Source organism: Geotrypetes seraphini, chromosome 4 (assembly GCF_902459505.1).
Source record: "Geotrypetes seraphini chromosome 4, aGeoSer1.1, whole genome shotgun sequence".
NCBI classification, from domain to species: domain Eukaryota; kingdom Metazoa; phylum Chordata; class Amphibia; order Gymnophiona; family Dermophiidae; genus Geotrypetes; species Geotrypetes seraphini.
Genome location: NC_047087.1, coordinates 158,415,507 through 158,440,143, shown reverse-complemented (window position 1 = coordinate 158,440,143; position 24,637 = coordinate 158,415,507). Strand labels below are relative to the sequence as shown.

General features: G+C 43.7%; 1 protein-coding gene across 8 annotated transcripts in view; it reads left to right on the top strand.

Annotated features, from left to right (window-relative positions):
• Positions 1–24,637, top strand: part of CFDP1 (craniofacial development protein 1) — a 534,880-nt gene that overhangs the window by 429,329 nt on the left and 80,914 nt on the right. For 6 of the 8 annotated variants that reach the window (XM_033941184.1, XM_033941183.1, XM_033941180.1 and 3 more), the window contains 2 exons: positions 13,219–13,343; positions 16,609–16,707. In XM_033941184.1, coding sequence (XP_033797075.1) covers positions 13,219–13,343; positions 16,609–16,707 — 224 coding nt within the window. The remainder of the gene's footprint in view (positions 1–13,218; positions 13,344–16,608; positions 16,708–24,637) is intronic. The other 2 variants (XM_033941185.1, XM_033941186.1) reach the window with 2 other exon arrangements.

Here is a 24,637-nt window from a genome sequence, read left to right as displayed (position 1 = left end):
GGCGCGAAAGTTGCTGGGCTCCTCGGTGGGGGCGTTTAGTGGCTGCGATCCCTCTCCTCCCAGACCCCCCCCCCCCCCCGGAGGAACGGAGATCGGCGGTGTCTTCTATCCACTGCTGAGTTACCAAAGAGCAGGGAGTCCAGCAATGGCAGCCAGTGCTGCGAGTGTAGGTAGGAGCTGGGGACTCGCGCATGCGCACTCCTGCTTGGCCACGGACCTACAGAACATGGAACAGGGATTACAGATCACGAAAGTTGGAGTGCGCATGCGCGGCTAGCGTTTTATTATATAGGATTAAAATGATTGGTAACCCGTCATTTCACTTTCAAATACCCAGCCAACACATTACCTTAGAAGTAGGACTGTTTTAAACAAAAACAATTCTTATGAACAGAAAAAAGTTTTGCAAAGTATAACATTAAATATATATATTTGTGTTACAATTTCTAAATATGTTTTTAGAATTACATAAAATAATATAATATATTTCCTTAAAAGGACTACGTAACTTAATATAATAAAGCTGACAATTTACCAAAAGCCAGGAAATAAGCATTATTGTAGATAGATAATAATTTTACCCTTAGACAAAGATGTGTAAACTATTTTGCCTTTACCCTTCTGCCTTTTGTTTACTAAAAAAGTATAAAACATACTCTAAACAGAAATACTATTAAAGAAAGAAGAAAAATCCTTTAAGTGCAGACTAGATAAAATCTCTGCCTCATGGAAAAACTTACAGTGTTATAAACACCAAATTAACTAATTTCTTCCTCAATACCTTTGCTTTAAAATCACAAGTTTTTTTCTATACTAATAAGAGAAAAGACCAGTTTGCGAACAGACATTATTCTTAAATTAGTAAACCTTATATTTTAAATTTAGTTTTATTTCACCTAAACCAAGCAGGGTCAAATTGATCTCTTTTCCTTCTTGGGCCTCTTTGAATGTCTAGTGCAATGATGGCTAACCTTTTTGAGCCCGAGTGCCCAAACTGCCGCACAAAACCAAAGAATTTCCTCAAAGTGCCAGCACGTCAATTAAACCTTAATAACAAGATTTTAGTATCTAAAAACTCTTTATAAAGTTGCCTGAACTATGTAACATCATTTTTAAAGGTTGGAATTAGAGAATGACACGGTGACGGTTTACCCGCGGCCACCGCATTTAAGCCGCGGGTCACCGCCGAAAACGGGGAAGAAAACTAGCAGTCGCTGCGGTGACGGGGACAAGGCCATTCACCGACCGCGGAAACGGTGAACAGGTTTGTCCCCGCGGGCCAATGTACCCCCTTCTAGGAACCGCTATTTACCTGTGTTTCACCGTGCTCCTCATTTGTCAGATCAACCCCTCCCGACAATCGCAGCAGAAGGGTACCCAACCCCTCCTGCCGGTCCTCCCAATGGCCTCCCCTAAGATCGCCGGCAGGAGGGTACCCAACCCCTCCTGCTGGACCCCCCCCCCCAACGAACCCTCCCACCCCGGAACCCCCTTAGTCTTACTTTCCAAGTTGGACCGGACAGCTCCTCGCTCGTCTGGCCAGCAGGCCTGCCTCCGTCCAAATGAGGCGGGCCCGCCCCTCCCCTCCCCTGCCTAACCCACAGGATCCTAGGGCCTGATTGGCCCAAGCACCTAAGGCCCCTCCTATAGCGGGAGTGGCTTTAGGTGCCTAGACCAATCAGGCCCTAGGATCCTGTGGGTTGGGCAGGGTAGGGGCGGGCCCGCCTCATTTGGACGGAGGCAAGCCTGCTGGCCATACGTGTGAGGAGCCGTCCGGTCCAACTTGGAAAGTAAGACTAAGGGGGTTCCGGGGTGGGAGGGTTCGTTGGGGGGGGGTCCAGCAGGAGGGGTTGGGTACCCTCCTGCCGGCGATCTTAGGGGAGGCCATTGGGAGGACCAGCAGGAGGGGTTGGGTACCCTTCTGCTGCGATTGTCGGGAGGGCCGTTGGGGGGGTCTACAGGAGGGGTTGGGTGCCCTCCTGCCGTGATCGCTGGGGGGAGGGGAGACTTGCAGCACTGCTTATACAGCGACTCTGGCTGTGAGGAACTACAGTAAGGCCAGTGTTGAACAGACTTCTATGGTCTTTGTTCCATGTGTGGTAAGACAGATTAGGATGTGTTAGATAGGGCTTCAACAGCAATTTCAGTAGTTGGAACATTAGAACAAAGTCAGGCAGATTTCTACAGTGTGTGTCTCATGTATGGCAAGACAGATTAGAATATGCTTCAATGGCAACTCCAGTAGTTGAGACTTAAAGAGAACACCAAGCAGACTTCTACGCTCTGTGTCCCTTCATGGGTTCTAATTTTGGCCATTGGGGTTCCTTGGAATAATTGTACCTAAAGGGAGGCCCTACATTCTTTGGGCTAAAGTACTTTCGGAAACCCTTTTGGCCCAAATGAGGTGTATGGGATGGGAGCTTGGGGGTTTGAAGGAGCTCAGTAAGATCTCTAGTAAAGAGGTGGGACTTTGTAAGCATTTAAAGTACATGTCGTGTTTGTTTTTGCATTGCTAGCCCCAGGGGTGGTGGAAGATTAGTGATTGAAAAACTGTATGAAAAATAACTATTTTAAATTTAGTGATCAAAATGTGTCAGTTTTGAGAATTTATATTAATTAATTTTTTCTCTGCGTGTTTTGTTTTTGTATAGTTATTAACTAATATTTAACTAAGTTTTAAAGTTTTAAAGAATGTTTCCTTTATACGTAAATAAAGAAAAGTGAATGGGATTGCAGTGGCGGTGATGGGGCGGTGAATGGGGTGGCAGTGGCGGTGACGGGGCGGTGAAGAGGATGGTGAGACGGGGACGGGGCGGTGACGGGGATGGTGAGACGGGGACGGGGCGGTGACGGGGACCAATTTTTTCACCGTGTCATTCTCTAGTTGGAATCTTTGTATTGTCAGAAAATCAATTTGATTCACAATCCTTTGGTTTTCATTTCAATTTATTGGCAATTTATAATGTTTTAATGATTTCATTCAATTTAATGAATTTAGGAAGAATTTGATTCAGTTACACAATATATTTTAAATGTATTATTCACATAACATGTCAAATGTATCCTGAGTAAAAAAAAAGATAAACTTCTTAAAACTGTTAACTGTGTCAAGACTCGGTGTGCATTCCCAAAGAGTCTAACATGTTTTTTTGTAAAATTTACAATCAAATTAGAAAATAGTTAAATCATTACATTTCTAATAATATGATGTAAAGAAAACAAAAGAGCTTTCAATTAAACCAACCGTTTTTATTGGAAATTCCAGATTGGAATACAACAGGGCCATGTAAAGTCCCTTTTTTAAATAACATCTTTAAATAATATTTAAATAACTTAGAAAGTGTCTTAACTGCAAACTGAAAACACTGCTTCATGTAAACATATGCATTGGGCATGCTCTGAAAAAAATTAATGTGATTTTTGTTGTTGCTTGCATGCTGATAACTTGTCAATCCTTGGCTCATAGTGCGTTAATTTCAGAGCAACACATGCAGCACTCATGTCATCCGTTAATCTGTTTCTAGCATCAGATTTTATATGATTCAAAGCCGAAAACAGCTGCTCACAAGCATAGGATGACCCAAACAAAGTAAGAAGAGCAATCCCAAGTGCTTTCATGGACTTAAAATTGTCTGGCAGAGAATTCCACGCTTTTAGGATTTCATTTTCAGAACTGCTAGCAGTGATTTCATTTGTCACTCTTTCACACTCAATACGTTCAAGAGCCGCACGCAGGTCATTGAATTTACTTTTCCAGATAGAGCTTTCTTGAAATTCCAGTAGCTCCATTTCCAAATTTTGAATATCCAACCACTGTAAGCAGGAAAGATCTTCAAATGTGGACTTTTCTGGGGAAGTTATAAATGAAAGGGTTGTCTCCATCTTACAGAACTGAGAAAATCTTTTACTAAAATTCTCCTTTGCTTCGGCTACAATGGTGGAATATGCTTTGTGGATTTCCTGGTGTTTTTTATGACTGTCCACAAATGTTGTAGAATTATCCAAATGTATTTTTAGGTTGGGAAAATATTTTAGCTGTCCACTCTCAAGGTCTTTTTCAAAAACATGCAATTTTCTCTCAAAAGCTTTGATGTCACTAAACATGCTTTCTGCTGTTTTTCCCATGCCTTGTAATTTTTTGTTTAGTACATTAAAGTGGTTAGTAAAATCTGTAAAGAACATGGGGTTGTGTGGTTTTGCAGCATTTACAGACTTGGAGCAATGGTATGATTGTTTCACTTTTGACCATTTGCCATTTAAAGACTACTTGCTACCCAAAGACTTCTAAGACTCCTGATGCAGGCCGGATGGCCGAAACGTGATCATGTCGAGTCATTGAGTTGCTTTGGATGTACGATTTTGTTTTGGATTAATAAAGACCATTGGATTTATCAGATGAGTTGAAAGACACTGTTTTTGTGCACCATCTTGATTGGACATTTCCACTTTGCCCTTGCTTCTACAGCAGGGGTGCCCACACTTTTTGGGCTTGCGAGCTACTTTTAAAATGACCAAGTCAAAATGATCTACCAACAATAAAATTTTAAAAAAAACCACAAAGCACACTGTATGCAGAGAAAATGTTAATTATCATTTATATTCCGTGGGTTTTCAAAGAGGTCAAGTCAGACGATTCTATGCAATGTCACTTCAGGAACAACTATACAAAAATAGACAAATATACCCCCTCCCTTTTTACTAAATCGCAATAGCAGTTTTTAGAGCAGGGAGATGCATTGAATGCCCTGTGCTGCTCTCGATGCTCATAGGCTCCCTGCGCTAAAAACCGCTATTGCAGATATAAATTCTCTAAACAGACACATTTTGATCACTAAACTGAAAATAAAATCATTTTTCCTATCTTTTTGTCTGGTGATTTCATGAGTCTCTGTTTGCACTTCCTTCTTCTGACTATAAATCCAATATTTTTTCTTTCTGCCCCTCCCCTTTTCTTTCTGTCTCTTTCTTTCTCTCTCCCCCCGCCCCCCCAAGCTATCGCGCCAATTTCTCCACTTCCCCGATTCTTTCCCTACCCCCTAAGCCACCATGCCGATTTCTCCCTGCTTCCATGAGCCAGGCCAGGAATGTACAAGCGCCGGACTCACAAGACTTCACCTCTGATGTCAATTCTAACGACAGAGAGGAAGTTCCAAGCCAGCCAGGCAGCGATTGGCTGGCCCAGAACTTCCTCTCTGACGTCAGAATTGACGTCGGAAGTGAAGTCTTGTGAGTCCGGCGCTTCTACGCGCCTGGCCTGGCTCAGGGAGACAGGAAGAAAAAGATTGCCAAGGCAACGCGATCGACTCACATTGCATTTGCGATCTACTGGTCGATCGCACTCGACCATTTGGGCACCCCTGCTGTTATGGTATCCTGTCCTGACCTGAGGAAAGGGGTTTAGTCCCCAAAAAACTGCCTTATTTCTATTTCCTATTTATAAACTTTAATCAATAGATACAATACTACTTGATTCTACGTAAAGCAACAAAACAATTTTTTCTACCTTTTGTCGTTTTTGCTTTAATCATCTTGTCTTCACTCTTCTTTCTAGCCAGCTTCTGTCCGCTCTGTCTTTCATACAGCATCAGCCCCTTCCATCCACTGTCTGCCCTCTCCCCGTTCCATATGGCATCTTCCCTCTTTTTATGCTCCTTCAATAAACTGTCTATCCTGTGCCCCTTCTCTTCTTCTTTGTACATGATTGATTTCAGCTCTGCCACCTTTCCATTTTTCTCTCTCTGTCACCATCCCGTCCCCTATGCTCTGGCATCTCTCTCTTCTCCTTTCTTTCCTTCGCACCCCATAGTCTGGTATCTTCCCTTCCCTGATTCTCTAGCATCTCACTCCTTTCCTTTTCTTCCATCTATCCCTCCCCCTCCATGCTTTGTCTTCTCCTCCTTCCTTTTCCCTTGGTCTGGCATACTTTCCTCCTTCCCTCCATGCCCTGGCATCTCTTCCTCCCTCCCTTCCCTCCAATCCCTGGCATCTCATTCCATTCCCTCCCTCATCTTCTTTCTCCCTCCAGTTGGGTGCAGCAAGTCTCTCCCCCTCTGCTCCCTTTCCTCCTTCTGTCACCCATGACCTGGCGTCATGAACTTCTTCAGGCAGCAGCATTCACAATTTGCTTCTGTTGCCAGCTTCGGGCCTTCTTCTCTGTCGGGTTCTGCCTTCATGGAAACAGAAGTAAGCAGGACCCGGCGGAGAGGAAGGCCTGAAGCTGGCAACAGCAGTGAATTGTAAATGCTGATGCTAGCCGAAGAAGTTCATGACGCCAGGTCGAACACCCGGGGCAGACTGCTACTCTCCTCCCCACGACCCTCCTAACTCTCCCTCCCTCCCATCACGAGACTCTAAGGCTGCTTCAGGACTTTCTCCTGCCGTGATTCCCTCTGGCACGTCACTGATGAGGGAAGGAGGAAGAGATAGGAGGGTCGGATCGGGTTGGGATTCGCCCGGGATGATGATGAGGCTGCTGCTGCTGCCAGCGAATCCAGCAAGGGTGAGGCCCCAAAGCACAGCACTGGCAGGCCCCCCTGACTATTTTGGGCCCTAGGCCTGTGCCTACAGGGCCTATCCTTTAATCTTTCCCTGCTTCCCCCCCCCCCATATGCCCTGACATCTCTCTCTTCCACTCCATGGTATGGTATCTCCTTTCCCTCCGTCCCATGGTCTTTGCATCTCTTTCCTCCTTTTCCTGATCTTCCTTCTCCCTCCTTCCCTCTCTCTCCCCAATTGGGTACAGCAGTATTTCTCTTCCCCCTCCCCCCACTGAGTACAGCAGTATCATCAGCATTTCTCTCCCCCCCAATTGGGCACAGCAGAAGCAGCATTTCTCTTCCCCCTCCCCCCTAATTGGGTGCAGCAGCATTACTCCTCCCATTCCCCCCCCCGTCTCACACACCCGGCAGATTCGCTACAGACAAAGGCAAGTTGTAAGTTTCCCTTGGTCGCTGACCTATCTCCCAAAGGGCAGCGACAGAGGGAAGTTTACAACTTGCTGCTCTTGCTTACTTCGGGCCTTTCTCGTTGCCGGTTCCTGCCTTCACGGAAACAGAAAGTAGGCAGGACCCGGCAGCTAGAAAGGCCCGAAGTAAGCAAGAGCAAGTAAGCTTCCCTCCGTGGCTGGCCTATCTCCCGCATGCTCCGGGGCTCTAATGGTATGTGCCGGCTTCTCTTCTCTACCCCTCCCCCCCGACGTAACTTCCGGTTTCGGAGGGAAGCCTGGTTCGAGTCGCTTGCTGGGGGTTTTTTTTGTTTAAAGTCCGGCGGGTTTTTCAGCGGCTCTTCAGGATGCGCATTAAGCAGTGGCGGCAGCAGGATTCGGCAGATGACAGTCGGGCGGGCATCTAAATTTGCTGGGCGTTGCGCCCGCCTGCCCTGATGGCGGCCCTGTCGGTCGGGTTAGCGCCACAAAAGTAAGGGGACCTGGCCGGCTGTGCTGCACACGGGGCGGGGTGGACCGCCCCCCTCCCTTGGTAGCCACAAGGCTACTCCTCCTTACCTACCCTGCCTGCAGTACAGAGCCGAACGGAAGTCTTCCCGACGTCAGCCCTCCCTCCCTCCGACGTCAGCGCTGACGTCGGGAAGACTTCCGTTCGGCTCTGTGCTGCAAGCAGAGCAGGTAGGGAGAAAAGCCGCACGACTTAGTACATCCAGCCCCGTTCCCGTGCAGCTCTCTATTGCGGACCTACCCGCGTGCCAGCTGCAAGGCCTTCGCGTGCCACAGCTGGCACGCGTGCCATAGGTTCGCCATCGCTGGTCTAGTGTCTGCAATTAAGTCTCAAGGACCAAAAATCTCCATGGCAACGATAATGGAGAGCTGGCCAAGGTCAGCTAAGGTCAAACCCCATATGGTTGGAAAATCCAGCTTATCTGGATTTTCCAAGTTTAAACCTCATAAAATATAAGTTTTTTTATTTGAATATCACATATACAATCATACTTTTAATCATTCGTTCTTCTTTGCGATCCCAAACCATTCATACATTCATATTTCACATATTCAATTAAAGCACATATAAGAGATATTAAGATACAGACTGCTTTTGCTCAGGAATGTGAAATCCTATATCTTCAAAAGTCTAGAGGCCCCTTCTCCTGTGTATACCAGTTTAAACAAAGAACCATAGATACCCCAGAAGGTGGAATTTGGAGTTCTGCTTTACTGAACAAAGAGAAGGGGGAAAAAAACTTATAATTTTACCTCTATAGATGTTTATTATGCACTTAATATTTCCCCTAAATTCTGCTTAATCAGCAAGTTACACAATTATACTGAATATTATTATTCCCTTTTTCCTCTCTCTTTAATTTCCTGATCTTTTGTTAATTATCCTTATGAGGATTTTTTATTATGTTTGCTTATAAGACACAAATAACTTTTACACTGTCCATCTCTGGATGGCTTGCCACACCCTCATTTATTTGCTCTGCACTGCTCTTGGTAGACAGCGCCCCATCTCAGCACGTATACTTGGAGTGACGTTAGATAGGGGAAAATGACGGAAGCACTAATAAAAGAAAAAATTGATGAACATTTTGAAAAACACGAACTTTTGATAACCAGCCAACATGGTTTCTGCAGGGGGAGATCGTGTCTGACCAACTTATTGCACTTCTTCGAGGGAATTAACAAACAGATGGACAAAGGAGACCCCATAGACATCATATACCTAGATTTCCAGAAAGCCTTTGACAAGGTGCCTCATGAACGTCTACTCCGGAAACTGAAGAACCATGGGGTGGACGGAGCCGTGCATAGATGGATCAGAAACTGGTTAGCGGGTAGGAAACAGAGGGTAGGGGTGAAGGGACACTACTCAGACTGGAGGAAAGTCACGAGTGGTGTCCCGCAGGGCTCAGTGCTCGGGCCACTGCTATTTAATATATTCATAAATGATCTAGAAACAGGAACAAAGAGTGAGATAATAAAATTTGCGGATGACACCAAACTATTTAGTGGAGCTCGGACAAAGGAAGACTGTGAAAAATTGCAAAGGGACTTGGACAAATTGGGAGAATGGGCAGAGAGATGGCAGATGAAGTTCAATGTTGAGAAATGTAAAGTATTGCATGTGGGAATCAGAAACCCGAGGCACAGCTATACAATGGGAGGGATGTTATTGAATGAGAGTACCCAAGAAAGGGACTTGGGGGTAATGGTGGACATGACAATGAAGCCGACGGCACAGTGCGCAGCGGCCGCCAAGAGAGCGAATAAAATGCTGGGGATAATCAAGAAGGGTATTACAACAAGAACGAAAGAAGTTATCCTGCCGCTGTACCGGGCAATGGTGCGTCCGCATCTTGAGTACTGCGTCCAGTATTGGTCACCATACCTTAAGAAGGATATGGTGTTACTCGAGAGAGTTCAGAGGAGAGCGACACGACTGATTAAGGGGATGGAAAACCTTTCATACGCTGAGAGATTGGAGAAACTGGGTCTCTTTTCCCTGGAGAAGAGAAGACTTAGAGGGGATATGATAGAGACTTACAAGATCATGAAGGGCATAGAGAGAGTAGAGAGGGACAGATTCTTCAAACTTTCAGAACATAAAAAAACAAGAGGGCATTCGGAAAAGTTGAAAGGGGACAGATTCAAAACAAATGCTAGGAAGTTCTTCTTTACCCAACGTGTGGTGGACACCTGGAATGCGCTTCCAGAGGACGTTATAGGGCAGCGAACGGTACTGGGGTTTAAGAAAGGATTGGACAATTTCCTGCTGGAAAAGGGGATAGAGGGGTATAGATAAAAGATTACTGCACAGGTCCTGGACCTGATGGGCCGCCGCGTGAGCGGACTGCTGGGCGCGATGGACCTTAGGTCTGACCCAGCGGAGGCATTTCTTATGTTCTTATGTTCTTATAGCATTAGATACACAACTTTCCTTTAATACACATATTTCAAATACAATTAAGTCTACTTTTTACAAAGTTCATTTGATATGTTATATTCAATCATTACTTTGTCCTTCTGCAATAAATATATTAATACATTAACTTATAATTCATCAATTAGATTAATGTAATTCATTGTTTAGGGGTATAAGAACATAAGAATTGCCGCTGCTGGATCAGACCAGTGGTCCGTCATGCCCAGCAGTCCGCTTATGCAGCAACCCCCAGGTCAAAGACCAGTGCTCTAAATGGGTTCAGCCTCACCTATGTATGTTCCAGTTTAGCATGAACTTGCCCAACTTTGTCTTGAATCCCTGGAGGGTGTTTTCCCCTATAACAGACTCCGGAAGAGTGTTCCAGTTTTCTTCCACTCTCTGGTGAAGAAGAACTTCCTTACGTTTGTACGGAATCTATCCCCTTTCAACTTTAGAGAGTGCCCTCTCGTTCTCTATCTTGGAGAGGGTGAACAATCTGTCTTTATCTGCTAAGTATTCCCTTCAGTATTTTGAATGTTTCGATCATGTCCCCTCTCAGTCTCCTCTTTTCAAGGGAGAAGAGGTCCAGTTTCTCCAATCTCTCACTGTACAGCAACTCCTCCATTTTAGTCGCTTTTCTCTGGACCCTTTCGAGTAGTACTGTGTCCTTTTTCATGTATGGCGAACATAAAAGATTACAAAATATCCAAAATACAGCTTTAAGATTAATTCACAGTGCAATAAAATTTGATCATATTACTCCACTGTTTAAAAAATCATATTGGTTACCAATTACTCATTGGATTACTTATACTATTATTAGTTTTCAAGACATTACAATCCAATGAACCGTCTTATCTTTCACATCACCTCATACCCCATATTCCTCAAAAAGCTCTCTGTTCTGCAGAACATAATCAATTAGTTATTCTTACGCATAGAGAAATAGTTCATGAGCAATTGTCTCAGTTAATGGACCTACACTTTGGAATTTATTTCCAGTTCATATTCATCTGCACACTTCTTTAGAGTCTTTTAAATTTAATTTAAATATGTTTTTTTCATGATGCATGTTCTTGAATTTTTATATTTTTTTAAAATGATACTAATGCGGGGTCTTAAATTAAGATAGCAATAATCTGGGCCAAGTGTTATCCTAATGTATTATCCCATCTGCTCTTCCTAATCATGTCTGTCAAAAATTTGTCTTTTAATGGAAATATTATTAGATTGTAAGCTGCCTACAAAGATCCCCAATGGGTGGGATAGTAAATAAAAAATAAATTTGAAACTTGGACACTTCCAAGTTGATTTTGTAGCATTTTCAGAGAGCTGGTGCCAACTTTTTGAAACTGGTTACTCTTCATGAAACATGGTTACACCACTATGATCCTGAGACAAAACAACAGTCCATGCAATGGTGGCACTCAAAGTCAAAAGGAAAGGTCATGGCCACAGTGTTTTGGGATGAGGAAGATGGTGTAATGACTGACTATTTTCCAAGGGGTCAAACAGTTAATGCAGAATACTACTGTAACTTGCTGTGCCAATTAAAGGAAGCATTGAAAGAAAAAAGGAGAGGGAAGCTGTAGAACGGAGTTCTCTTTTTGAAAGACATTACACCTGCTCACAAGGCTGGCAAAACGATGGATGTTTTGGTGCAGTTGGGGTCCTCGAGAGCCACAGGCAGGTCAGGTTTTCAGGAGATCCACATTATGAATATACTGTATATGAGATAGATTTGCATGCACTGCCTCCTTGAGATACAAATCTATCTCATGCATATTTATTGTGGATATTCCGAAAACCTGACCTGCCTGTGGCTCTCGAGGAACAGAATTGCCTACCCCTGGCATAGACTATCCGCCCTACTCATGAGATCTTGCTCCATCTGTCTAATTTCTGATTTCAAACTTTTAAAAGAGTTTAAAAAGGTGACCATTTGTGAGTGATTTAGAGGTAATTGCAGCATCAGAACAGTATTTCAGTGACCAGACATCAGAGTTTTGGGGGGGGGTTTTGAAGGGTTACTGAAACTTCAGATGTGATAATGCCAGGTATGTTGAATTTATGGGTGAATAGGTGGAATACCTTGTAAGTTTCATGGCTCCACATCATTCCCTTCTTGGTTGGGCTGAGAACTTTTCAGCAACTCCTTATACCGTACATTATTCATCAAATGATTAATTCTTATAATGCTTTTCCCTATCATTATAAACAAAACTTCTATTATGGAACCTGAATAATATTACACAGTGTTGTGACCAAGACACATTTGAACATAAGAACTGGATAAGTATTACTTTTGAATATGGACATGAACATTCTGAATTCAGTATGATATTGGACTAAATTTGAGTATATACAAAAAATTTTTGTACTGTAAGACATAAATTAGGTTCCATTAATTGAGATTTTGTTTATAACACACACACACTTTTTTTAAATTGAAGCAATAAAGTATATAGTATGAAAATATTGAGCTTTACTTGCAAGAATTGTATATGACCATTTAGGAAGCCATATTGATGATATCCCAAGATTTAAGTAGGAGTTGGAATCAAATATTATGGAAATATTTTTTTTATATATGAGCCAAATCATTTTAAAACTGTTTTAATAAAGGTAAAGGTGAGCTTTTGAGAGAGATGCAAACTAGTAAGGATAGATGTCACTGACACGCAGTGTTGCAGCCTCCTTAAGAGAAAATATTTGGCAGTTGTCTTTCAGCTTACTTGGATCCAAAATGGCCCCAGCTAAAAAAAATTAGTGAAGACCACTGCTTTAGGGTGTAACAATTAAGTTTCTGGCAGAAAGTTTAATTGAAAACTGAGGAAAGGAGTTGTACACAATTTAATAGAGTACTGTTTTTAATGAAATTCAAACTTTTTTTTAAAATAAAAAGCTTTAAATTATCTTCTATCCTAGTCTTTTAAATCATCAAAGCTCAGACCAAAATAGTTCTCACTTGTCCAGAGAGATGTCCTCTTCTCTCAGAACTTCCTCAGAAAACTAAAAGCTTCCTTTTAGTAACAAGTTTTATATGAACCCCATTCTCCCCATACTAGTTAGTGCTTTTCAAGCTCCTATGTGAATTTAGGTTATAATCTCTCCCTCCTATGAAGGAGGCATTATACAAAATGTGTGTTGGGCTTAAGAAGTCTCAGAAATGTTTGCGCACCAACAGAGCAACAGTATCCTCTTGATTTTGTTTCAGATGCGCTTGCGAGGTGACTCTGCAGAGACTGGTAAAATGAATGGGATTTCCAGCCAAATATGAATGACTTTCTTTGTTTGAATTATTTGGTTGAAGCACTATTTTTTCATTGTTGTTCTTGTCTCTCAGCCTGCAGAAAAATCTCAAAAGAACCATTCCAATAAAGAGGAAGTAATGAAGGAAACTGAGAAGCCAAAAGAGTCAACAAAAGTGAAAATCACCAAAATATTTGATTTTGCAGGTGAAGAAGTCAGGTAAGATGACTTAGAGCATAAAGGTTTTGCATCCTTGTGCCACTCAATTGTTGAGTTGAAAATCTGTCTCCCTCCATACATAACACCACTGAGAAAAGATAGATAGGCAGTGGATCCATACGTACAGCCACCAAGCAAAAAACAGATCCAATCAGTGGCGTACCTAGCATATGTGACACCCGGGGCCTATCATTTTTTGACCCTCCCCCCATCTATATGAAAAATATGATTTTTAGTAACAATCCACATATCGCACAACAAGAGTGTACCTAGGAAAAGGCAGCATCTTAAACACTGCAGTGAGCACTAGAACACCAACACATACATTGTAAAACTAAACAAGCCAGATCCTGCACAGTCAATTGATCCTGTACAGTCGATGCTATCAGAAAGCCATGTCCCTTTCATACACACAGACAGATACACCCTCGCCCAATATGGAATAATCACAAACTAAAAATAGAAATATGTAGACAAAAGTTAAACTGAACTGCCAAGAAACCAGACTCTGCATACAATGCAACACCACAACACCATAAAAACAGTAATACATGTCCTCTAATACTGTGCAAAATATAGATAGTAGATGTAAATTTGAAAAAACTGATACATAACAATTACCACTTTACAAATTAACAGAAATAAGAAAATACCATTTTATTGGACTAATCCCAGTAAGCTCGGTCCCCATCCCCGCAAACCACCTGATTCCATCCACACAAGCCTTGAATTTTTTTATATTGAACTTATTATATTAAAGTATAAAAATAAACAATATTCTGTACAATTTTCAATTTATAAATCAGCGTCCTCAGCCCACTCTCTCTCCACTTTCCTTCAGCGCACGCACATAAAAACAAGCAAGTAATTTTATATCATTTTCATTCTATTCATTCATAGAAATTAAAGTCTAAATAATGCCAGTCACATAACAAAACATGATTTTACAAAAATAATTCCCTGCACAGTCAAACCTGCAAGGATTACAAGATGTCTTTCAGCAGCTCCCCTCCCTCCCCCTTACCTTTGTGGCCAAGTCAAAATGATCTACCAACAATAAAATTTTAAAACACAAAGCACACTGTACGCAGAAAAAATGTTAATTATCATTTATATTCCACGGGTTTTCAAAGAGGTCAAGGCTTTATGCAATGTCACCTCAGTAACAACTAAACAAAAATAGACAAATATACCCCCTCCCTTTTTACTAAACCGCGATAGCAGTTTTTAGCGCAGGGAGCTGTGCTGAATGCCCCACGCTGCTCTCAACGCTCATAGGCTCCCTGCGCTAAAAACCGCTATTGCGGTTTAGTAAAAGGGGGCCATAGTGTAAAATATAGACAGCATATATAAATTCTCTAAACGAACACATTTTGATCACTAAATTGAAAATAAAATCATTTTTCCTACCTTTGTTTGGTAATTTCATCAGTCTCTGGTTGCACTTTATTCTTCTGACTGTGCATCCAATATTTCTTCCCGTCTTTAAGCCTCCTTTATGCTCCTCTCCTCCAGACCTCATTCCCGCCCCAAACTTTTTCTTTATTTCACCCTGCCTCCTTCTTTCTTTCTCTCTCCAAGCCCCCTTTCTTTCTCTGTCTGCCTTTCTCTCTCTCCATGCCCCATTTCTTTCTTTCTTTTTTTCACCCTGCCCCCTTCTTTCTTTCTTTCTCCCTGCCATTCCCCCATGCCACCGACATTGGTATACATGCTGCTGCTACCACCGCCGGGGAAAGGCTGCCACTGCCGCCATCGGGAACAGTCTGGCACCGAGTTCTCCCTCCCTGCTTTTCTTCTCCGCGGGCCAACCAACTCTCGCCGCCCAACGTCAATTCTAACGTCGGAGAGGACGTTCCGGGCCAGCCAGGCAGCGATTGGCTAGCCCAGTACGTCCTCTCCAACGTCAAAATTGACGTCGGGTGGCGAGAATTGGTCGGCCCCGCGGAGAAGAAAAGCAGGGAGGGAGAACTCAGCGCCGGCCTGTTCCCGATGGCGGCAGTGCAACCTTTCCCCAGTGGCAGCCTATTCCCCAGTGGGTGGCCAGCTGTGCACCCTCTTGGGGCGTGCACCCGGGACGAACTGCCCCCCCCCCTTGTTACGCCACTGAGTCCAATGTTGTGTTAGCAATGATGAGTACAAAAAATTGTTGGTGATTCATTTATCTGTTCCAGTGTGTCTCAACCTAGTCCTTGAGGCACTGCCTCTTTGGCATGTAAATATATCTCATGCATTGTGGATGTCCTGAAAAATCTGATGGGACTAGGTGTGCCTCAATGACTGGGTTGAGAAGCACTGATCTATACCTTAAGGCTAGACTGAACCCTGACCATTTTGGGGTTTTAATGCATGAACATCTTTATTTTAATGTATTTTTGTATCTATAATTTAAGAAATATCAAATTCTGTGATTCAATGAAATTTATTAAATATTTATAACAATTAAAATACACTTGTGGCCAAAATTGTGGAAACACTGAGTTTTTTTGAGATCACAGAATTTTATTCAACTGTTGCTCTAGTTTCTTTTTTAATTCTGTAACATATGATATTTATAAACATTACCGGTAATATTTGTGTAGTAATTTTATTTTGTGGTAAGGAATGGCTTTTGGTGATTTGATATCAAAAAGATAAGCAATCGGTTGTGTTTCTTTTGATATGTATTGCTAAGATTTAGAGCGCATACAGTACAATAGGTTGTTGATGTGTTTCATTTTTTATTCTCTGATGTTGTCACAGCTTGTGGGTGTTGTCTAAAGGCCTGTTGTACAATATGACAAAATTGAAATTGCTATTTTTTATTAATTGTGATTTAATTGAATTAAATAAATATTATCTAAATACACTAAAATTACAGTTGTATGCTAAATTTTGCAGAAGAGACTTTACTGGTCACATAAAAAGAGAGCAACAGCTATAACCTTAAGAAAGAAGGCTATAGTTGCCAATAGATTGTAGCCAAAATTGGTCAAGGTATGTTACTGGCCGAGATACTGAAACTCCACAAGTACTTTAAAGCATTAAATCTGCAGCATCCAAATTATTTGTATGCTAAAACAATCCTATATGCACCAACTAGAACTTTAAGATTGATACAGGATAATAGATTAGTACTCCCATCAGCAAACAGGGCAAAATGGGAATCTACCAAAAAAAAAATCTTTTTATTTCATTGCTCCTCGATTGTAGAGTCTACCCTGAGACTTAAGGCTAGAAACAAATATTAAAGCATTTAAAACCATGCTTAAAACTTTCTATTTTCAAGAAGCATTTGGAGCAGATCAAGATGTTGGACTGGAAAACAGCTAACGTCATTCCACTCCACAAAAAGGGATGCAGGACGGAGGCTGCAAATTACAGACCGGTGAGTCTCACATCGATAGTGAGTAAACTTATGGAAACACTAATCAAACACAAATTAGATATGATCCTGAACGATGAGAATCTTCGAGATCCCCATCAACATGGATTTACATGGTCCTGCCAATCCAATCTAATCAGCTTCTTTGACTGGGTAACAAAAAAGCTGGATATGGGGGGAGTCCCTGGACGTCGTGCACTTGGACTTCAGTAAAGCTTTTGATAGTGTCCCACACCACAGGTTATTGAGCAAGATGAGTTTGATGGGATTAGGAGAAACATTAACTGCATGGGTTAAAGACTGACTTAGAGGTAGACTTCAGAGGGTGGTGGTGAACGGTACCCTCTCCGAAATGTCGGAAGTGATCAGTGGAGTGCCGCAGGGCTTGGTCTTGGGCCCGATTCTATTTAATATCTTCGTAAGGGACCTGGCTCAGGGGCTTCGAGGTAAAATTACATTATTCGCCGATGACGCCAAACTATGCAACATAGTAGGCAAAAGCACAGTGCCCGACAGTATGACGCAGGACCTACTTTTACTGGAACATTGGTCCACGACTTGGCAACTAAGTTTCAATGCCAAAAAGTATAAGGTCATGCACCTTGGCAGCAGAAATCCATGCAGAACTTACACCCTAAATGATGAGACCTTAGCAAGGACTGCAGCAGAACGAGACTTGGGAGTGATCATTAGTGAAGACATGAAGACTGCCAATCAAGTGGAGAAAGCTTCATGCAAGGCTAGACAAATGATGGGTTGTATCCAAAGAAGTTTCGTTAGCCGGAAACCCGAAGTTATAATGCCGTTGTATAGATCCATGGTGAGACCTCATCTGGAATATTGTGTACAATTCTGGAGGCCACATTATCAAAAAGATGTGCTGAGAGTTGAGTCGGTTCAGCGAATGGCTACCAGGATGGTCTCAGGACTCAAGGATCTCCCGTATGAGGAACGGCTGGGTAAGTTGCAACTATACTCATTCGAGGAATGCAGAGAGATGGGAGACATGATTGAGACGTTCAGATATGTCACGGGCCGTATCGAGATAGAAGATATCTTTTTTCTTAAAGGACCCACGGCAACAAGAGGGCATCTGTTGAAAATCAGGGGTAGGAGATTTCATAGCGACACCAGGAAGTATTTCTTCACCGAAAGGGTGGTTGATCAGTGTGCTAGATTTTAAGAAAAAATGGGATAAGCATGTGGGATCTCTTCATGGAAGAAATTGGGGGTGGGTCATTAGAGTGGGCAGACTTGTTGGGCAGTGGCCCTTTTCTGCCATCATTTTCTATGTTTCCAAAATTATAAAGGGGTTGTTGGTCCAAATCCTTCAACATTATATGGATACAAGAACATTTGAAAGTTTAATTGTTAGAGTATGTATGTAAGATGATGCTTTGAAGTTTGTTTTAAATAGGTCTGTTCTATTTTAATGTTCAAATATATTTTATTGAGCTCAACAAAACCAGCAAACAAGAAACAAACCAAGTACAAGCAAGCTCAGCATTTTAGACAACAAAACCCAGTCTCCACAGATCACAGTCCCCCAATAAAGTCCCCCCATCCCAACACAACCGTTCCCAAAATAAATAACTCCCCCCAGGGTCCTCCTTCCAAATACATCGCATCCAAAGAAAACCAGGTGTAACAAAAGAAAACAGAATACAGAGAATCAACAGTTCAGCAAGTGGCTTCGAGCCAGCGGGGTCATAGTTGTCCAAAATGGTTCCCAAGTTCTTTGAAAGAGACGGCCTTGGAGAGAAGAAAGGTCCAACACATCCCTCCGTTCCCACATCAAGAGGGTAATCATCCGACATCGCCAAAGAGAGTAATCAGGAGCAGTATCATCAAGCCATTGCAGCAAAATACATTTCAGGGCCACCAAAATGGTCCATTTAAGGAAAGCAGCAGCTCCCCGCACACGATGGAAATAGTGAGGAACAGTTCCAAACAATAACAAAGGGGAGAGGCGAATGGTAATTTTCCAAATGCGCTCCACAAAAACAAAAACAGCATTCCAAAAGGCTTGAACTTTAGGGCAAGTCCAAAACGTGTGTCCCAAGCCCGCTTCCTGAACTTGGCATCTGAGACAGGCAGCAGTTTCACGAAGGCGGGATAAATAAGCCCTCTTTGGAGAGATATACAAACTGAAAACCAGCTTATAGTGCTGTTTCCAAAAAGTGGTATATTTTCGAAAGGCAGGCAACCTACGGACAGCCTGCAAAAGCACATCATCCGGCAAATCTACAGCAAGGTCACGAGCCCAAGCATCCCGTAAGTTGGAATAGTCAAACAAGGGGGACTCATCCTTCAAATGGCGATGATGGAATTTAAGGGGGACTGGAATATGGGAACCAATGGTGAAAGCCATAGATAGCAACTCGTGACAAGAGGCATTCAAAGAACTTGAGGGTAAAGAAGAAATGTAATGATGAATTTGCATATAAGCAAAATAATCAGTGGGGAGGGGAGACCAAACTCCTCTTGTAACTGTGCAAAAGTCTTAATTGTGCCATCATCATCAACCAAGTGAAATATATAATGAATTCCCCTTGTTTCCCACCGAGCAAAACTCGGCCCATCTATCCCAGGTAGGAAGGAGCTATTAAAACAGATAGGCAGAAATGGAGTCACAGAAGCAGAAAGAGCATGGAATTTACAGACCCAACACCAAACCTTCCGCAAAAGACTGTGGAGCACCTTCACAGAGAGAGATTCAGGCACAAGAGAAGGAAGAGAATGAAAATATGCACTAAAGTGAGTAGAGCGAAAACAGAAAAGTTCCAAAGAAGTGTTAGTGAACGCTGACGTACACCTGAAAAGATCGTTAATGTGGCGCATGCCACAACCAACAGTCAAATAACGAAGGTTCAATAAACCAAATACACCCCTGTACCACGGAGCCGCGGCCCTCTTATAAGGCAGATGAGGCCGCTTCCCAGACCAAAGAAATCTTTGAACCAAGCGTACCAGTCGTCTCTCATCGCGAAAAGTCAAATAAAGAGGAAGGACCTGAAAGACATATAGCCAACAGGGGACAATAAGCATGTTGTAAAGATGCACCCGACCTAAAAGCGAAAAGGGAAGAGTTCACCATAACTGTAAACTGTAATTTATTCTGAAGGGCCTGGAACAACGTTTCCACGTTCAAGCGATACAGATTAGACAAGTCCTGAGGAATATAGAACCCCAAGTATTTCAAGGTAGAGTCTGCCCAATGAAGAGGAAAGACACCCCTCCACCGGGAACGCAGCTCAGGTGGGAAAGGTAAGGCCAAGGACTTATCCAGATTGAGAGACAGACCAGAATAAAAGCCAAATTCAGAAATGAGATCCAATGTTATCGGTAAAGAATCTTCAGGCCTAGTAAGAATCAAAAACATATCATCCGCAAATGTCAAAGTCTTCAACTCAAGCCCATCAACGCGAAGGCCCTGCACTTCCGCAAACCCCCGAAGAGTACACAGCAAAGATTCGATTGAAAGAAGAAACAGCAAGGGGGAAAGGGGGCAGCCCTGCCGGGTTCCACAAAGAATGGAGAAAGAATCCGTGCGGGTCCCGTTGACGAGAAGCGAAGCCCGTGGGTTAGAGTAAAGAGAGTGTATAGCATCAAGGTAAAAAAAAACCCAACCCAACATGTTCTAGGGTACGAAACAGGAAAGACCAATGGACACTATCAAACGCCTTAGAAGCATCAAGACTGACAAACAGAGCCGGAATCTGGTGAGAATGACAATGGGCAAGTGCAAAGAGTACCTTATGGACATTACAGACTGATTGACGCCCCCGGACAAACCCAACTTGATCCTCATGAATAAGCAAGCTCAGGAAGATGCGGAGCAAGACGATCAGCCAACATACGGGCAAAAAGCTTAAGATCCACGTTGATCAAGGAGATGGGACGATAGGATCCCAGGGAGTCAGCCTCCTTGCCAGGCTTCAATTATAAAGAGATAAGGGCCTCATTGGCATAACGCGGAAAAGAGCCCTGAGCGATAGCAGCGTTAAAGTAAGCCAGCAAAGGGCCACAAAGATGAGAAGAGAGAAGTCGGTAAAAGTCTCCCGAAAAGCCATCTGGACCTGGGGCTCTATCAGAGTGAAGAGCTTTGATAGCAAATTCTAATTCAGCCGCCCAAAAGGGACTATTAAGTGAAGACACTATGTTGTCTGGTAGATGAAGAAGACCAGAAGACTGAAGATAATCCGTCAATAATTCCGGGAAAACGTCTTCGGGAGCAGCATATAACCGGCTAAAAAAGTCAAAAAGCACTACGGAAATATCGGTCGTTTGGGTCACCACTCCCCCACTCGGGGTCTGAAGTAGAGAACTGCACAGGAACGAGGATGACGGGAATCCCGCGGGACCCGCAGGTTCCCCCTTTGGGTCACGGGAATCCCGTGGGGACGCCCCCTAGGGTCGCGGGGATCCCATGGGTACGCCTCAGAGGGTCGCAGGGTTCCTGCGGGGTTGGATCGCACTCGAGCCACGAGGCTAATCTCCTTCTCCTTACCTGCACACAGCCGAATGGAAGTCTTCCCGATGTCAGCGCTGACGTCGGAGGGAGGGCTTAAGCAAAGCCCTCCCTTCCTCCGACGTCAGCGCTGACATCGGGAAGACTTCCGGTCGGCTGGGTGCGACAGGGCAGGTAGGGAGAAGGCATGGCAATGGCGTACCAAAGAGGGGGGGGTCCGCCCCGGGTGCAGCCATGGGGGGGGAGTGTGCACAGCCGGTCAGGTCCCCTTACCCTTTTGGCGCTTCCCCTGACTGACCGACAGCAGGCCCAGCCGACAAACCTCCCTGCCCTGTAGTCGCGAATCTAAATTACCTTCTTACAGCAGCTTCAATACTCCAGCTGCTATAAGAAGGTAATTTAGATTCGCGGCTACAGGACAGGGAGGATTATCCGATCGGGCCTGTTCTGTTGTTGGTCGGGTGGGGAAGCACCACAAAGGTAAGGGGCAGGGAGGGAGAAAGGGAGGAAAGGTGGAGTGGAGAAGAAAAGACGCTTAAGGGAAATGGGTAAAACTGAGGGGGGAGAAGGCCGCTGAAAGCACTGGGGAAGACAAAGGGATGGAGAAGGACGCTGAAAGGACATGGGGAAGACGGGAGGGGGGAGAAGGGATGCTGAAAGCACATGGGGAAGACAAAGGGGTGGAGAAGGACGCTGAAAGGACATGGGAAGATGGGGGGAGGGGGAGAAGGACGCTGAAAGGACATGGGGAAGACGGGGGAGAAGGACACTGAAAGCACATGTGGAAGGCAGAGGGGGGAGAAGGATGCTGCCTGACAGGACTTGGGGAAGATGGGGGGGAGAAGGACGCTGAAAGGAAATGGGGAAGAGAGAGTGGGGAGAAGACACTGGCAGGGAAGAAGATATAGATGCCAGACTATGGGGGGAGTGGAAGGAAGAAGATGGGTGCCAGACCAATTTGGGAGGGGGAGAAAGGGAGAGGCACAGAAACAGAGCAAATGGAAGATGAAGAGAGACAGTGGATGGAAGGAATTGAATGAGAACAAGAAACCAGGCAACAAAGGTAGGAAAAAAATTTCTTTTTTTTTTTTTTTGCTTCAGGATAAAGTAGTATATTAGTTGTGTTGATAAAAATTTATAAACATTAGAGGCTCTGGTAGAAACACGTTTACAAAGTATGTATTCTTCCCAATTAATATTTCCAAATTAATAGTCTTTTTGCTTATTTTTAAATGGGTTTCTACCAGAGTCTTTAATTCAGTAGCATAATTAAATGAAATAACTATTTCTGTAGTTTATAGGGACAGGTGGGGTCGGAGGGGATTCCTCGCGGGGATGGGCGGGGACGGAGGGGATTCCTCGTGGGGACGGGTGGGGACGGGTGGGAGCCTCACGGGGACGGGTGGGACTTTGGCGAGGACGGGTGGGATTTCTGTCCCCGCGCAACTCTCTATTCCGAAGAGACAAGATCGGTTTCCTACTAGTCTCTACTTTAAGCGGGCCATGAGACGCCCAGGTTTGTTGCCAAAAAGTTGAAAACGGTGTTTATGAAAAGCCAGCCATCATTGGGAACGAGAATGAAGTAACGAATTTAAAGCCTCCTGGGTAGACAAATAGCATTCTCGAGCCTCCCGTGAGGGATTCAAGTGAAAAGACCGCTTAGCCACTCGTAGAGCCCGTTCTAAATTAATAATTCCTCTATTGATAGGCTTGTTGCGAGCACTCAGAAAAGAGATAATATGTCCCCGAATCACAGCCTTACCCGCCTCCCAGAACAAAATAGGATCATCCAAGTGGGGAGCATTGTTGGTAGAGTAGTCCTCCCATTGGTCCTGCAAAAAGGTATGAAACTCCTTGTCTTTAGCAAGATAGGCGGGAAATCGCCAAGACGGGGTCCGAAGATACTCGGAATCCAGAGAAATATCAACCCAAATCGGAGTATGGTCAGAAATATTCAGGGGGCCGATCTCTGCCGACTGGACAAAGGGGAACAACGTCGAGGACAGAAAAATATGGTCTATCCGGGACCAGGTCCCATGGGCCCGAGAAAGATGCGTATAATCACGAACTTCAGGATGTAAAAGACGCCAAGGGTCTACCACTGAAAGAGTATCACAGAAATCGGTAAGAAGGCAACCCTTAGCCCCCAGAGAAGCAACAGAGGTACTGGACTTATCTAAGTCTGGACTCAGTACCAAATTAAAGTCACCCAAGATGAGAAGCGGATCCCCAGAAAAACGAGAGCAAAGCTGAAGCAAACGTTGTAGAAAAGCTGATTTCCCCGAATTAGGGCCATAAGCCACAAGCAAGAGATAAGATCGAGCACCCAAAGTGAGGCGCAAAAGCAAAGATCTCCCATCAATAATAATAATAATAGTTTATTCTTATATACCGCCATTCCCAGCGAGTTCAAGGCGGTTTACATCGAATTAGATTAAGGTCTGCATGGACAGGCAGATTTACAATAATTTGTCAGAATTACATAATTACAGAATTACAGAATTATTTATCAGAATTACAGAATTACAGAATAACAGAATTACAATTATTTATCAGCTTTAATCGAACTAGACAGAGGAAGAGGGAAGTAGGGAAAAAGGGGAAGGCCTCATGAGGGAGGCGGAGTGGGGAGGGGGGGAGTTATTGTGGGGAGGGGGGGAGTTATTGTCAGGGGGGGACAATTCGGGTCTTGTTTGATGAATAGGTAGGTTTTAAGTAATTTTCTAAAGCCAAGGTAAGTGGGGGCCTCTAGTATCATTTGTGCTAGCCATGGGTTCAACTTAGCTGCTTGGAAGGCGAAAGTTTTGTCAAGGAATCTTTTGAAGTGACAAAGTTTGAACGAGGGGAAGGCGAACAACTGAATACGACGGGATTTCTTGTTGGTGCGATAGAGGTTGAAGTGGGGGTTGATGTAACTTGGTGAGGAACCATTTACAGCCTTGTAGCAGAAGCATGCGAATTTGAAAAGGACTCTAGACTCGAATGGCAGCCAGTGAAGTTGGTGGTAGAATGGGGTGACGTGTTCCCATTTCTTTAGGCCAAAGATGAGGCGCACGGCAGTATTTTGGATTATTTTTAGTCTCCTGGTTGTTTTCTTCGTGGCGTTAAGGTATATGATGTTGCAATAATCTAGAATGCTGAGGATGGAGGATTGTACAAGAAGGCGGAAGGAAGTGTCATTGAAGTATTTTTTTATAGTGCGAAGTTTCCAAAGTGCAGAGAAGCTTTTCCTGACGATGAGGTCGGTGTGATTTTCTAAGGAAAGATTTTTGTCCAGCATGACTCCCAGGATTTTTAAGGTTGGTTCGAGGGGGAAGGTCATTCCTTTCAGTTGAATTGTAGCTTCTTTGATTTTGTCATTGGGGGTGGCTATGAAGAATTTAGATTTGTCGGGGTTTAGTTTCAGTCTGAATGATAGCATCCAGAGTTCAATCTGGTTGAGAATGTTTGTAATGTGGTCGA